The sequence below is a fragment of the Solanum stenotomum genome, chromosome 3 (assembly GCF_019186545.1).
Source record: "Solanum stenotomum isolate F172 chromosome 3, ASM1918654v1, whole genome shotgun sequence".
Lineage (NCBI taxonomy): Eukaryota > Viridiplantae > Streptophyta > Magnoliopsida > Solanales > Solanaceae > Solanum > Solanum stenotomum.
In genome coordinates, this window is record NC_064284.1 from 2,320,228 (window position 1) to 2,336,424 (window position 16,197).

Consider the following 16,197-nt stretch of genomic DNA (forward strand, 5'->3'; position numbering starts at 1 on the left):
AATACAAAGTTGCTGAAGAATGTATGTATGCTATACTGATATTTACAAGGGTATTGGTCAAAATATAGTTTACAATCTTCCCAAAAAAATATCTAATTTACATGCCCTCAAGGAAAATGATTCCAACTCAACTTTAACAGTTTGTGTTTCTAAAGAAAAAATTTCCATGCCGGTTAACAACTAGCGTACAAGACATGTATGCAAAAAATCGATTCCCGGGGAGTGCCAAAGGGAAAGAAATTTGTATGCAGAAATCAGTTCCCAGGAGGGACACGGCGAAAGAAAATACAAAAGAAAAAACTTTTTGGTTTTTTTTTTTTTTGATATAATTTTCTCTAAAAGATGGACCAACTGTCTCGATATTCGCACACACTAATCTATTTTGAGCTCTCCAAACTTCCTCTTCTCTTGATGCAATGTGTTGAATACGCCATCCAGCTCTGGGAAAGCAGACAGCAGTAGCAGCTCAACAAGATCAAGGACTAACAGCTTTAGACACACAGATGACTGTAAAAGAAACAGTGGCTCAATTAGTAGAACAAGATGGAGATTTGAAAGGTTGTTATATTTAAAGCAGATTCTAACGGCACTGACTATATTACCTGGATGAAGTAATAAAGATCCTTTGCACATTGTTCATATTCCTTGTGACCAACTAGTCCGACAATAGCAGCAGGCGCTTTTTCTGTAAAAGGCTCAGAGTAAATAATGGCAAACTATTATGGATGATGAATGTTGAAATGGTCAATAGCCAATGGGACATGTTTTTTGGGTGACCTACCAATCATCAGCTCATATACAAGGTTAGCACGCTGTTCAGCTTCCTTCTGTTGCATCTCATCCAGTTTCTGGATATCCTCTACCGTTGGTGATGATGATGGAGTAGGTCGGTTTTGTGGAGAACCAACGATTGGACTGGCAGATGGAGTAGGAGGTTGGTTTGATGGAGAACCACCAACAGATTGACTGGCAGATGGTGTAGGACGTTGTCGACTTGGATGCTTTGTTATGAATATTCCATCAGGCCATAGAATCTACATGGAGCACAAAGAATGAGAACACTCAACACAGTATCCATAAGAACAACCAATACAGTATCAATAAAATGTTAATCACAGAATCTTGGGTATCATGAGTTATCCGAAACTACTTTTACAGGCTTCTAAGAAAAAGCATACACCACCACCTCTGTCATCTATAAAATGCACATATTTTATGAACACATCATGCTTACTACTATAGCTTTTTCTCATAAAGCAAGCTTACAAAATAAGCCTCCCACCCCCACCCCCACCCCACCCAAAACAAACGGAGAACATAACATAAGAACCAAAAGATATCAATAGGAAAACAGCAAATTGTTTGATTTAGCAAATCCTGGAAAATTAAAAACTATTATTTGGGATGGTATTAACTGATTAAATCACAACAACTAGGAATTCAAGTTGATTTGTTCTTATCAGCTTGAGAAGGAAAAGCTACAAAATTGTGACACTTGCCTGCTCAATACGTCTAATGCCTGCAGCAACTGCTGAACCCCTGCGCAGACGCTGGATTTTCCCAATCAGCCAGTCATCAAATGCATCACCCATTCCCAATTGTAAAACCTGTTTCGCCACCCAGAATGCCTTTCTCCTGGTAGACACCCCAAGAAGTTATAACAGAAATGAGTAATCAATGAGGTCCAAGTGCATAATAGTTTGACAAGAATAATACCTGATCCATCCACCATCTTGGAGCTGAAAAATGACGTCAACCAGGTCTAGAACTGGTGCACTTACCTGTGGAGGCACCCACTACAGTAAAACAAAAAAAGAGGTTCAAAAACATCTCAAAGGCAAAAACTACATGTGATTCTTTTTTAAAAAAAAATGGTAAACTACATGTAATTCTTACTAGAGAAACCAAAGGAAAAGGCATCATAAAAAAAAGGTAACTTGCATATCTTTCAATCTCACTAACTCAAGTCAGTAGCAGCTACCTCTACGGGAAGGGAGGAATCAACAGGAGCATCAACAAAGGAATCGGATGATCTATGTGAGGCATGTGAATTAGTTTCAACTGATTTTAGCGTCGTTCCTGTGGCTGGGATTGGAACTTTATTTGTTTGTACATTGTCGGAACCACTACTTGAATCCTCAAAAGCTCCTTTGGTGGGTCTTTTTGGAGGGGACAGTGTGACATATTTTTTGCCATATCTTGATTCATCCACCACAGGATGATGCATCAAGACTCGCTCCTTCCTTTCAGCATCATGCTCTGCCGTGGAGAATATGATATCAGTTCTTGGGCCAATCTTGGGCAGAGGTTCTTTATTTACTTTGTGTACTGTATCATCCAGGTTAACTGAAAGCCAATAACAAGAACCATTTACAATTAACATAAAAATTGAAATGCAACTTTCTGGCCCCTAGCCATGCCAACTAACTTACTTACCTGGTAATGTATCGATTATGGAAAGGGAATTCGAAAAGCTATATGTCTGCACGACAATTTACAAGATCAATGCTCTGTGTTCAAAGAATGTATCCAAAGCTAAAAGAATAGAAAATCAATAATCTTTTAACCTGCGAATCAACACTGAGGAAGTCCCAAACCTCAATGGAGTTGGAAACACTTGGGAGCTGCAGCAGTTTCTGTGACAAAACCAGAAAAACCGAATCAAATGAAAATTAAAGATAACACCTAGGGGATAAAAGGAAATAAATTTAACTGCAAGGAGAAAAAGTGAACACAATAGTTAAGAGAGAATAATAAAGGTCCAATTTCACGATATTCTTGCTTTTTGAAGCTTCCCATGACATCATATATCACCGTAACTAGTTATATTTCATCAACTTCAGGAAGAGAAGAAATTATTTTCAGGGAACATGGAAGTTAAATACAATCAAAGAATTAAGACCAAGATAAATATACAACAATGAGAAGAGAAGCAGTATGAGGTAAGAACATAAGTACAATACTGTGATATCAAAGAGAACTCTAATAAATAACAGGACTCTGTTATAGATCAGAAAGAAATAGTCGAAAAATATTTCTAGATGACATCTGTTAGAGCATCACCTTCATATATTCTTTAAGAAATTTGCATCGTTCTCGAATGACTTGAACATCCAGACCTGTAGAGAGAAAATGTTTGGGTGGCAAATGAAGATTGTACTCAGGATACTCCTTAAGACGTCTGTGTAGCTCCTCAAAATGACGAAACCTGTCACAAACAACAGCAGAAGTAAATTACACACGGGATAGTAGGACATGTTGAGATAATATTCAGGATAAGAAGGTGTTTTGACATTCACAATAATGATAAAAATAAAAGGTTACATAACGAGACCTTCTTTTGATGGACCAGCTATGATTGTTCACGTCTGTAACAGATAAGGAATAAACGGCAAAAGTTTTTGAGCCACTCTTTACAATATTGGCATTCAAGACCTGCAACACAGGAAGGGAAACATCTGTGGATGTCCAAAGCTGCGAAAGTAATTCATAAAGGGTATGTTTGGTACGAAAGAAAATCTTTCCCACAGAAAATGTTTTTCAGGAAAATAAGTGGTTCTCTAATTTATTTTCACGTGTTCGGTTGGTAAATGGAAATCATTTTCCAGAAGATATTTCAAATGTTTGATTGACCATTGAAGAGGAAGATACTTTCCACTCTTTTGGTTGTAAGGAGTAAAAGAGTTCCTATTTTGTTTTTATTTAAAAATGTCTATATAAAAAATTAAAGAGAGATTATTAGTAATCTATTAAAACTGTTTATATAAAGTAAATTAATAAAATTATAATGGAGGAGCACTAATAATTATAAACCTCAATTTCGTTTTTATAAGAAACTATGGAACTTTATTTTCAAATATGGACTCGAATTCAAACAGCTAAAAATAAAAAAATAATTGGAAAACAATAAGGAAGATGAGTTACTGTGTACCAAGACAATATAATCAAAAGCATCAAATAGCTGTATGATAAAATGGAAACAAGACCTGTTACCATCGACTTTGCAACCTTCTCTGGATTTTTTCCATCAGAGAAATTGGGGTGGAGGAGGGGAAAGAAATCGGGAGTGTACCGCCAGAAAATCCGGTTGTGTAATGCTGGTGGTTTGAACATGAAAAATGACTTCCCTAGGTATGCCAGGGAAGTTATTTTCAGTTTTTTGAGGAAAATGTGATCTTGGGAAATATATTTCTGAAGCATTTACCAACCAAACATGGAAAAATTGGGGAAAAGAAATTCTGAAAAATGTTTTCCTCCCTACCAAACACACAAAGTCAAGTTTATGTAAAAAGGATGGCAATCACTTCTGTACCTCACATGTTAACTTCAAAAAGGAATCAGCAATTATAGAACTTTTAACAGAATTAGCATCCATTTTCTGATTAGTGAGAACGCTGCTTGACAAAGAAGATGATGATGCATTGGTGCCACTTGAAATTCTACCAGGCATTTCTGAATCAGAGTGATCGCTCAGAACATCTGGTTTCTCATTATCTTTAGAGTTTAATATATCATGTCCATCCCCTAATAAGAAGCTCGATCTTTGAATCTCTTGCCATACATGCTCTGTTTGGCTACTTGCTCTGGATTTTTTCCTCGCAGATGGTACTTTATTTAAGTGCTTAGAGCGAATATGACCTTTGCTAGCTTTTCCCTTTCTTGTCTTATGACCAGCATTACTTTCAAGTGGATGATGAATGTGATTGGTATTCCTTCTATTTTTTGCATCCCACACTTTATTACCAGGAGAATCAAGACCTGTCACACTAATAGGTTCCTCATCATCAGTAGTGTAAGAACTAGTGCTCTCTGATTCGACCTCATCTGAGTTGTGCTCATCTTCCTCTTGATATTGAAAAGGTTGGGTATTAGCATTCAAATAATGGTTCACGTTAACCTTATTTTCCCTCTCACTCTCTTTCGGTCTTAGCATTCCCTTCAAGTGCTCCTGTGATTTAGGTGCCCCTAGCAAAGAATTCTGTTGGAGTGAATCTGATGCTAGATTGCCCTCTTCTTTCCTTTTATAGTTTCTTCCTTTTGTCCACATGTTGTCTAAGTTCTCTGGAGCCAGGGTTTCAGTCTTTCGACGTGACACCAAATCTAGCATTTCACCCCACTCTCCTCCAGAGCGGTGTTTCTGGAGACCTCTCCCATCATCTGTGTTGGTTTGTGACGGCAAAGAACTCCAAGAACGAGTAGACCGTGTATCAATCGAAAGCAAAGGATCCTTTGACAAATCTGATCCATTCCCATTGTTCATCGTATTATTCTCCATAGTATCATTAGTTTGGTCCCTTCTAAACTGAACAAGTTCGAGACCCTTCGCAGAAGAATCCAACACCCCAGAAAAATGATCTGCTGATACCTTTTCAGATACACTTGGACTTGATTCCTGTTCTGTTTGAGCTGCAGTAGGTCCTTTATCAGCCTTCTTTAAGGAAATAGCTAGAGATTCAAGCCTCTCGTTAATGAACCTGACAATATTTTGGTGATAAAATAAAGTACAGAAACAAGGGTTATGATGCTACAGGTAGCAAGATGCAAAGTTACCTAGGGTTAACTAAATTCAGTACTGGTCGTATCACAACGCAAGCAAGAAGCTCCCTCACAATGTATCGAAATAAAGAGCACTGCAAGTCCTCTGGTCTGAACGTGAACGAAATGAGACCATCCATAAGATGCTGGAGAACCTGCAGATAGAGAAGAAAATGGTGTAAATGAGATGAGACAATCTTAAATTAAAAAGTACTATAGAACAATTGATTATTGATTTTGTTAAGATAAAAGAATGAGATTACCTTGTGTTCAGCTTCTGGAGAAAACAAAGCCGGATGTAACTTGTCATCTGCAGCCAGCGTCAGTTTAAGTTCCAGATCTCGCTCTTCTATAGTCAAGGATCTTGAATTCTTTTTCTCAATCCTCAATTTGCATGTACGGAACAGTTCCAAATGAGTGCATATTAGACTGACAATATCCCTGCATGATCCCAATGAATGACTTCCTTAAGGATATAATATAACAAAGCTAAAGAGGAAATATGTCAGTAGCATCCTGTAACAACAATTTTGAAACCTTGTTAAAAGATCTATAAGATTGATGGATCTCATCCGACATGAAATTTCCCCTAGCACACCATTCATGATCTGCACAAGTTCCTCTGGACCCTGTCTATCAGAAGTAATACGGCAGTACCAGAGATCTGTCACCCACTCAGAGACTATGTGTCTGGTGAAGTGGTCAATTGCATCTTCCACAACAGGTGAATCTACTTTTTTCCTCCAATCAGACTTCTCATTAACTGTTCTTGGACCATCTAACTGTTTCTTCTGAATAGTACTATTTAATGAGGATGACTTGCTTTTATATGTAGCAGCTTTTATTCGTGCATCAAAGTCCAGAGATAGATAGCGAAGCACAACAATTAGGAGAGCAGCAGCAGGCAAGTTGATAAAAACTGAAGAGCTCGTTACTGCAAGTGAAAAGTACAGGAAAAATGTCAAAGGAGAGAATAGAAACAGAAAAGGCATATCGACATTCACCCAAGATATACGTTAAGATCCAAAAGGAATGTCAAAAACAATAAAGTTGAAGTGTGCAATTAATGAAAAAATGACAATCAACAGATACTGCAAAAACCCAGGCTCCCAGTCAAGCTGAATGCTCTTATAACAATAAATTCTGAATAGAGTATCTCTGTCGAGATACATGCAAGATTAATAACAACAATAACCACCTGATTATGTTTACGGAACATCACATGCAGAGTCTTTTCGGGGAAGAATCACTTCGTGTGGGGCCTCCCATGTGAGGTCTCCTAAATCTTTCATATAAAACTAGGTTCTTCATCTTCTCTTAAGCTCATTTATTGAACCTACATCATTACTCATCCACATATAGCAGAAGAAGGACAAAAAGATTTTTTTTTTATCAGGGACTCATTGCAATAGATTTGTGCAAACCAAAAGGCTTTGCTATGATAGTCATGCAAAGGACAGACTGTACGACTTGACACCTACATAGAGCTGAAAGCTTCTAAGGAAGCAAATATTGCCATAACTAAGAATCAAGAAATTTAATAATGGGACATTTCTATTTTACATGGTGCACCTTAAGCTTATCGAGGACATGACCTTAGATAGGGCATTTTGGAGGTCGAGGATTAGGGCAGAAGGTTAGTAGGTAGTCGAGTGTTATCTCCGTGCATTCCAGTAGATTAGTACTAATCTCGTAATTTCTGCCCTTCGATTTCTGTTTAATACCTATTGTTCTTTGTTTCGGTTATCACATTATTTTGATATTGTTACTAATGCCATGTAATAATTTTGTTAGTATTTGTTATGTCTGCTTTGTGACTGTGTGTTATTATTAACATTGCTTTGTTATGAGTTACTTGAGCCGAGGGTCATTTGGAAACAACCTCTCTAAGTCTTCATGAGGTAGTAGTAAGGTCTACGTATACCCTACCCTCCTCACACACTACCTAGTGGGATTACACAGGGTATGTTGTTGTTGACTTTGCTATGTATGTGAACTTTTATGTTTCGTAGGGAATCTTAGTCTTGCATTAGCTCGACTAGAATTAGATGTAACAATATTACAAGATTGTGTTATTTTTATATATAACAGGGGTCTTTGGACAACTTCCGTGCATTTCAATTGTTCTACCGAGTATTTGCATTTTCTCACCAACATAGGTATGATAACTTTTCCCAACAAGACTTAGATAGATGGAAGGAAATTAATTAAAGACCAATATTAATCACCAATCAACTTGTATGGAACGAAAGCGTAGTTATTAATATTGTTGAGTAGTAGTGGATCCAAACCCTAATAACTCAAGATCTCCACTACAATTTTATCGACAACTACGACTTAGGTGCACGTCATATACTTTTGGAAGTTGTATTAATAACTATTCTACAACACCAAAGAAGTAGAAGATCACATCGCCAAGATCTCCTATCCCCTCCCGCATGTCGATTGTAACAAGGGAAATGCTTGAGCAACATTTAAAAGATTATGGTTTCTCTGGATACATTTAAAGGATATTCCACTTGTGGACATCCAATAATAGCCTTTGATCAACTCCCATTCAAATAGATTGCTTCCATATTCATATTGAGGACATGTTTAATGAGAGAAAAAAATACATGTGTGACACAAACATGCCATAACATGGTGTAGAAAGAGTTATCCACATCCCTAATCACATAATTTTGAGTAACTCGCAAATCAAGAAGAAAAAATGTAGTTTCCTTTAATCTCTTTTAGTTCCATGTTCATGATTGTCAACTTGTATCTTTTTAAGAATTGTCTTTCAAAACGTCGCAAAGACAATTTCTTATGTAGTCTCACGAAGCATCTTACTTCTCTTGTTGGTTCTATTTGTAACTACTCAATTGTAAGATTTCATATCCATTGGATAAATCTTTAAGGGTCTTGAACAGTTAACCAACCACATAAACTATACAAGAATTGGCGAAAAAAATTGTATGTATCATAATAAAAACAACACCAGTCATGCAATTGATTTTCAGTCATTAAGAATTTCTTTCCGATAGTGTAATTGTCTCCACTTCTTTTGTTTACCTGTGTGGAAGTTTCATCTAGAACATGCACCCGCTAATGTTGCACTCTAGAAAGTATTTTCAATATAGTCCGATGTCATGAACTTTCACCCTCTATATCTCCGGCCTCTTAAGCCAATGGATGCACTCTTCTGGAGAAATTCATCGTAAAGTGGCATATTGAATAATGTGAAAAATGCAAGGACATTTTCATATTCCCTCAAACTCACTAATCTTGGTTATACATGGAGAAGATACAGCAATCCAACATTAAGTTTCTAAACTCTTATACAGGTCATGAGTTTGGTAGTTTAAAGCTTTATTGGGCAAAATTTTTATTTTATTTTATTTTTTTATAACCGAGAAATCCGTCTGTGACCCGCCCTTTGGACCAATCACAGCCTTCTAAACTCGGTGGATAATGGGAATTTATTGGGCAAAATTTAAAAGCGCTTTCAGTAACTTAATGAGCTTTTAAAGTGTCACGATCCAAGCCCATGACACATATTGTCTGCTTTGGCAACAGACCTTACAGATTTGCCTCTTCGGCTACGATATCATCAAGCCTAAACACACACACACTATGTGAACGTTGACCCACTCTCATCGACCTATCCTCTATCATGGGTATCACATAAAACCCACCTTATGGACTCAGCGAGAACACTGAGGTTTGCCCCACCATTGTACTAAGGAAGTGCCAGGCTCTGATCCCATATTTGTCATGACTCAAGCCCATGGTACATGTTGTCCACTTTGGTCCAACAGACCTCAAGGATTCGGACTACATCATAATCGAACCAAAACATTAAAATGTGAACTTGTACTATGCCTTACGATGCTCGTCAGTTTCCTCTCCCATTCTGATGTGGTAATTTCCTAATGTGTCATGTGCAATCCTTCTTCAGAAGCTTGCCACCCTTGAAGCATGTCAATCCTTTCCTTGACCCTCCTTGTCGGCCCACCCTCCGTCATGGGCGTCACATAAGTTTGAAAAACAAGCTTACAACATTTCTCAAATTCGTTGAGAACTTAATTAGCTAGTCTTCCAGCTTCCTTGTTAAGTCTTATTTGCAAGTTTTTAAAAAACAGTTATCTATTTCATTCATGAGACCGAGATCTAAATTCTCAAGTCAAATCCTGACCAGATATCTCTGATTCTTTTTTTTTTTTTTTTCATTTTTTATATTTTTATATAAGTAATGAACGGACAACTTTCCTTTAAAGTTGTTCCAAGTGTTTGCCAACTAACATTTGGTTATCTAATTGTGTGTGTCAACAATGCACAGCAATTACAGATATAGAATAATGAATGATATTTTAGATGAGTAAATATGTGTGATATGCAGGCAGCAAATCAATCCACTCACATACAACTTGTAAATAGTTACCTCTAGTAAGCAGTAACATACTCACATCTATTACCATTCCGGTACAACTCGTGCCCTGCAAAGATTTATTCCTGAACCATATCTATTTAAAATCCTAAATTCCTGAACTAGAAATGGTTGTTAGCTAGTATTAATTTCTTTCAAGGCTGCAATAAAAAGACACTACACACAGCAAAAAAACACTGTTCACAAGTCAATTTATAACTTTAATTGATAGCTCATCCAAACAAGTAGGAGGAAAATTATATTCAATCATCATCAGCAAAAACTGGAAAAAAAAAATTAAAGTAGACACTCACGAGACATGATATACGAAAGTCCAATAACACATAGGAGCAAGATTACAATCCGCTTTTTAGCTTCTTCAATGAGGTCCCGAACCGTCACGGCCTGCCCTTGGGTGGTGCTCATGTCGGACCTCCCCTGATCAAATCCTTCACACCACCACAACAACCTTCAATCCAATTCACAATAAACAGAAACAGAACTCAACCAATTCAACTTCTGAATTTCCCAATTCTCATCAATTGAAACAGCAACAAATCGGCCCACATTCTCATTCGCATAAGATCACGCTGTAGAATCAACAAAACACAATCCCCAATGTAATGAAAATGAATAAGCGAAGATTGATAGGTTTTGGAGGTACCAGTGATGTTTTCTCTCTCTAGAAAAAAACTTTTTCTCGCTCTAACTTCTCTGTAAGCGAAATGTTCAACTGAATGGGAGTGGTGCAAGTTTAACTAGTGCTTCAAAGTTTTTGATTGATGGCGTGAAGAAGAGGAAGGAACGCCGCGTGGGGAATGGGGGGAGTGACGGGATCGTCCGGTTTGATTGATTCGAAACTTGAAAAGGGGCAATAAACGTGTCATGTGTCTATTTTCGTCATTTCACACCTTGAATTCTGTTGGGCAATAACTCATGCTGATTTGTCCCAGACAGAAATGCTCATCCTCGCTTAGATGCACGTAATCTAATGGTAAATTTCTAGTGACAAATTAATTGGAATTTTACGATCCGGACCTTTTTCCCTCTAATTTGGATGCGCCATAGTAGAGAAGAGCAACAATTATGGCACATTCGAGTTTTGGATTTAAATTTTATAAATTCTATTTTTATATAATGAATTCAAGCATACGACTTAGACTAGAATATAATTTTAAATAATTTGATATATCATTTATATAACTCTTCTTTCTTGCATTAACTACTTTCTTTTTTAAAAGATTTTTCAAAGTAATTTCATTTTATGTAATTTTAGATTTATATTATACCTTTTATCGCTTCGCTCACAATGATTAAATATCTATAATTTTGTTTTGAAGGTTGAGCTAAGCATCTCGAACAACCTTCTCGTATTTTATTTTTGATATGTGCTATTTTACCTTATATTGAATGTGATTGTTTTTTTTATCTTATTTATAATTTTGTATAAGCACATATTCATTATAAAAATATTGTGAACTGTTGCCTTTTGTGCTATTTGTTATGGAGCTAAGTAGCACAAATACTACTTGAAATGGAAAGGACCATCTTTATTTGTCCATTTACCTCTAAACAAAACAATACATTGCTAAGTAGCAATCACATGTGTATGTTAATATTAATACTACTGATTGATAGAGTAGTTATGATCCTAATTTGTATGATAGTGCTAAAAATTGATAATCACTTTCCTTTTGGAGGAAGTTGCTTCAGTTAAGGCTTGTTTAGTCATGCAATATGAAATTATGAGATAGAGTTAAAATTTTGTTTGGACATGTGATTTGGTGTTTTTGTGTTGTACATTTATTCATAAACATAAGAATCACATAAGTTATAAAACTATTAAAATAGCTTCAATTATTTATTCAATCTTATCAAGTTAACAAAAATTTATAAAATTGCATAATAAATTATTACAAAGCCATTATGGTCAATCTTGTTCACTAAATATAGATGATTTTTTTTTTATTAAGCATTAAAGTAGTAGTAATAAATTTGGTTGATAAATAAATTTGATAAAAAATAATGAATTTAATGAATATAAATGATAAAGTAGAAATTTATTTAAAGTAATATCTAATTGTTGATGAATTTGGAAGATGCTTTAGGAATATCTAAAGCGAATTGTTCACAGAATTCTCCTAATTGTTGTCTTTCATTAAGACGGTGCCCTTTAACTTGTTGATTTAACTTGATTTCATTGTATAAAGATAATCCTTCTTGTACACAAGCACTTATGCGTTTTCCATAGGTATAATTGTCATATTTAATGCTATGACTGTCTCCTCTAAGAGTCTTCCTAACTATAAGGGGACGGTAATCCATCTATAAATTTGGATTTCCAATGAGAGCTATTACACTCTAGTAACTCCATAACTCTGCTTAGAAAAACATCTTTATAAAATCTAAAAGATGTGAGAGTTTTACACCTAAGTTTTGGAGCATAGTTCTTATGGTCTCGCTATTATCAGACCATCTTCATGAGAAATGTTCTATGATATTAAGAACAAGGGTATACACAGCATTTTGAGTAATATTATGTTCTCCTTCTTGCTTCACAGCTTGGAGAATCTTAATATTATGTTCTCCTTCTTGCTTCACAGCTTGGAGAATCTTATCCTTTTGCTTAAGATTTAAATAATTATCCCACCAGCCTTTTAGTTGACCAGTAAATTCTGCAGTTATCATATCAACAATAATTTTATCACTATTCTTATTTGTAGTTATCATATCAACAATAATTTTATCACTATTCTTATTTGTAGTTATCATATCAACAATAATTTTATCACTATTCTTATTTGCCTTACATATAGTACTATACCTAAGCATTCTATGTACCGTCGTATAAATCTATCTATCTGTATAGCCATCTATGTTTCATTCATAGATTTCCTTATATAACTATTAGTTATAATGTGTTCATGTTCTTCTAAGAGCACATCCTGAGGAGTAGGTCTAGAATAATAGTACATCCTTTTGATCGATTTTCTAGCATATTTTTCTGAGATTTTATTAATCGTATCATAAATCTTCTCTTTATCATCTCCTTCTCCTCCTGAAAAATCATCAACACTTAAAGGCTTCATATTTAAACCTTGAATTTTCTTTCCAAGAGACTTTCAAGGTCCGAAAGGTTTTTTAACTTAAAATCTTCAATTTCTAGAGGAGGTTGGACGCTAGTATTAGCTACCTTCTCTTTTCCTTTAGTATTGGAATTGACCTTAGAAAGTAATTTATCAATTCTATCATGAACAGAAGTAATCTGCTCTCCTATGATGCTCATATAAATGTTAGTACAATTTTGCTGTTTGATTATAATATTAATATGCTGAGCAGTAATTAAAGCAGTATTATCTTCAAATAATTTTGCTAAAGCATTAAAATAGACAATTTTGTCATCTTTTTCAATTTGAAAGAATTGTAAGGGAGGAAAAACAGATTTAGTAATTTCTCAAATACTTCGTGTAAAATCTCTTTCTATCATAGAGATATAATTATGAACATGTTTGGTCATAAACCATGGAACAAAAGCAATCAATACATTTTGCTTTGATTTAATAAGATCTTTATAAAATTCTTCTTGAAAACATATTCGTTCTTCTTTATTAAAATTCTTAAAGAATCATTTTCTGAAAGGTTTCCATCTTGATTTCAAGAAATCTTTTAAAAAAAACTTTTGCCGGTGATCCTGGACTAAAATCAATTTGTTTGTCAGTCATCATAAAACAATTTTTATGTGGACAGTCCACCTAAAAAATTTAATTCAGACTCAGTTATATATAAGTCAAAACTGGGCCTGGGCATAGGCGTAGCAATATTATCTCTATCAATCTTAACATTGTCACATCTGTAATTTTCTCTAATCTGAGAAGCAGATGCTCTTGAGGGAACTTGTACAATATAATCAACATGAGAGATATATGAAGAAGTAGACCTAGATAGCTTAGAGGTCATGCTATGATTATCAATTCTATTAAGCATAGCCATAGGATCAGAAAATTTAATTTTAACAGTTCCATCACTCAACTATTCAACTTCTGAAACCTCGTTATTAATATTGTTTTTTGGAGGGCTGCACCTTCAATGACCCACTCTTGTGGGAAATCTAAAAGTTTGATGATCACTGTCAATTTGATAAAAAATAATGAATTTGATGAATATAAATGATAAAGTAGAAATTTATTTGAAGTAATAATAAATTTTATGTTGGTGAGAATAATAAAATTTAAAATGTAATAATATGATTATAAATTTTATTTACTTATGAAATAAATGACTAGTAGATATAAATGTGGGGTTATTTTAACAACATATAAACTTGTGGTCAATTTTTGTATTTAAAAATCCCAAATTATGATTTTTGGAGCATATGAGATTTTATCTCATGATATGAAATCAACGTGAAACCGCATGTTCAAACGTTGATTCCATCTCACGATTTCATACTATGATACGAAGGCAGACCCACATGTACCCTCGAGGGTGCACGTTAATTTCAAAAAATTATGTGTATATGTGTGTATACATATACCTTGAGTTAAATATATATTTTATTAAACACTCTAAGACACATAAATTACTTGGTTGAGCTGGTTTATGTGGATACTTTGATGGGAGAGATTTGGATTCAAATCTCATTTTATCTCATGATATGAAATCAGCGTGAAATCGTATGTTTAAACGCTGATTCCATCTCACGATTTCATATTGTGATACGGAGGCGGACCCTCCTATGCCCTCGAGGATGCATGTGCACCCGTTAACTTCAAAAAGTTATGTGTATATGTGTGTGTATATATATACCTTGAGTTAAATATATTTTATTAAACATTCTAAGACACTAAAATTATTTGGTTGATCCGGATACTTTGATGGGAGAGATTTGGATTCAAATCCCATTTACAACTTTTTGGGTTTTTATTTTTCATTTTTATTTGTGAAGCTTAATAATATCAAATAAAATAAGTGGATGACTAGTTTTGAACTTGCGACCTCATGGTGTAAATTGTAAAGTGAAATTTAAAACCACCAATCCAGAAAGCAAACTTTATTTAACAAGGTTATTTAATTCATGTTTATACGTTAGTACATTAGTTTTATATTTTTTATGTTTAATAAAATTATCATACGAATTGGTATTGGGTGACATACTTTAAGTAACGTGCATTGGCCGTTGGTGATGCACCTGTTGTCTTCAAATCATGAGTTCACCTCTATCGTGATATCAAATATGATATTGCATGGGAAAACTCCTACTTAGTTTTAATTTCAAGCTCTCAAAAGTCATACTTTAAAGAGAATGCAACTGGTTTTAAGATAATTAAAATCAGTTTACACTTCAAAAGCACTTCCTAAATGTGCACTTATATAATTTTTTTCGTCTCAATTTATATGATATAACTCAAAATTTGAGAGTCAAATTTTATTTTTTTAATTGTGCATTCCGACATACAATAGTATTTCTTAAAAATAATTTACACAATTAGAAAGTAACATGCAAGTATTGTAGGCCATAAGAATAAATAATTTAAAATATATAAAAGATACAAATAAATAATTGTTTACCCCAAAAGTATACAGTTGAATTTGCATGTAAGATATAAAAGACGTGTGAATTAAATCGATCAAGATAACAAAATGAATTAATAAGTAAAATTATAAAAAAGAAACAAGGTGAAAACTAAATGAATAAATTTTAAAAAATCAAGCAATTATAACATGTATTGGTCTAATTCCAATGATATATATTTGATGAAACTGACCCTGAACAAGCATAATGAATATCAGAATTGACAAATATGCAATGACATTGATAAGTGACCGTCTTTTCATAATATAACAACACGACACACACTAAATCTTTTGATCCTACCACAAAATATTAGCACAACACCCAAAAGCCACAATGGTTATCGATATGTAGTAAAGATCGAAAGATTGACGATAGTGATCATAGTGATTGACGGTTGTAGTAATTATAATTGTTGGTGATGATGATTGTAAATGATGGCCAGTGATTGATAATAATGATTGGTTGCATATAGTGATTGATAATTATGATAGTTATAGCTGAAAATAATGAGTATGGTTATGAATGATGATGATGACAATAATGATGAACAACTACAAAGATAATATATTAATTGATAATGATGGATGTTAGTGCCGGTGAATTGATGAACTTAATAACTATCATCTTTAACAATAAACATCTCAATGGTATTAATAGTTTTTATTACATAGTAACTATT

At 34.4% G+C, this 16,197-nt stretch overlaps 1 protein-coding gene across 2 annotated transcripts; it reads right to left on the reverse strand.

The window, feature by feature from the left end:
• Positions 1–10,884, reverse strand: LOC125860410 (uncharacterized). Of its 2 annotated transcripts, XM_049540366.1 has the most exons (16): positions 10,608–10,872; positions 10,258–10,392; positions 6,073–6,469; positions 5,799–5,976; positions 5,551–5,690; positions 4,313–5,474; positions 3,335–3,435; positions 3,064–3,208; positions 2,568–2,636; positions 2,437–2,482; positions 1,982–2,346; positions 1,717–1,796; positions 1,500–1,635; positions 782–1,034; positions 603–685; positions 1–507 (listed from the first exon to the last, which is right to left on the reverse strand). In XM_049540366.1, exons 2-16 carry the CDS (start codon positions 10,367–10,369, stop codon positions 373–375), a joined length of 3,402 nt encoding a protein of 1,133 aa, XP_049396323.1. In that variant the 5' UTR covers positions 10,370–10,392; positions 10,608–10,872; the 3' UTR covers positions 1–372. The 2 variants fall into 2 exon arrangements, with proteins under 2 accessions (XP_049396323.1, XP_049396322.1); XM_049540365.1 differs by having other exon boundaries at positions 10,258–10,884.
• Between the last annotated feature and the right edge of the window lie 5,313 nt (positions 10,885–16,197).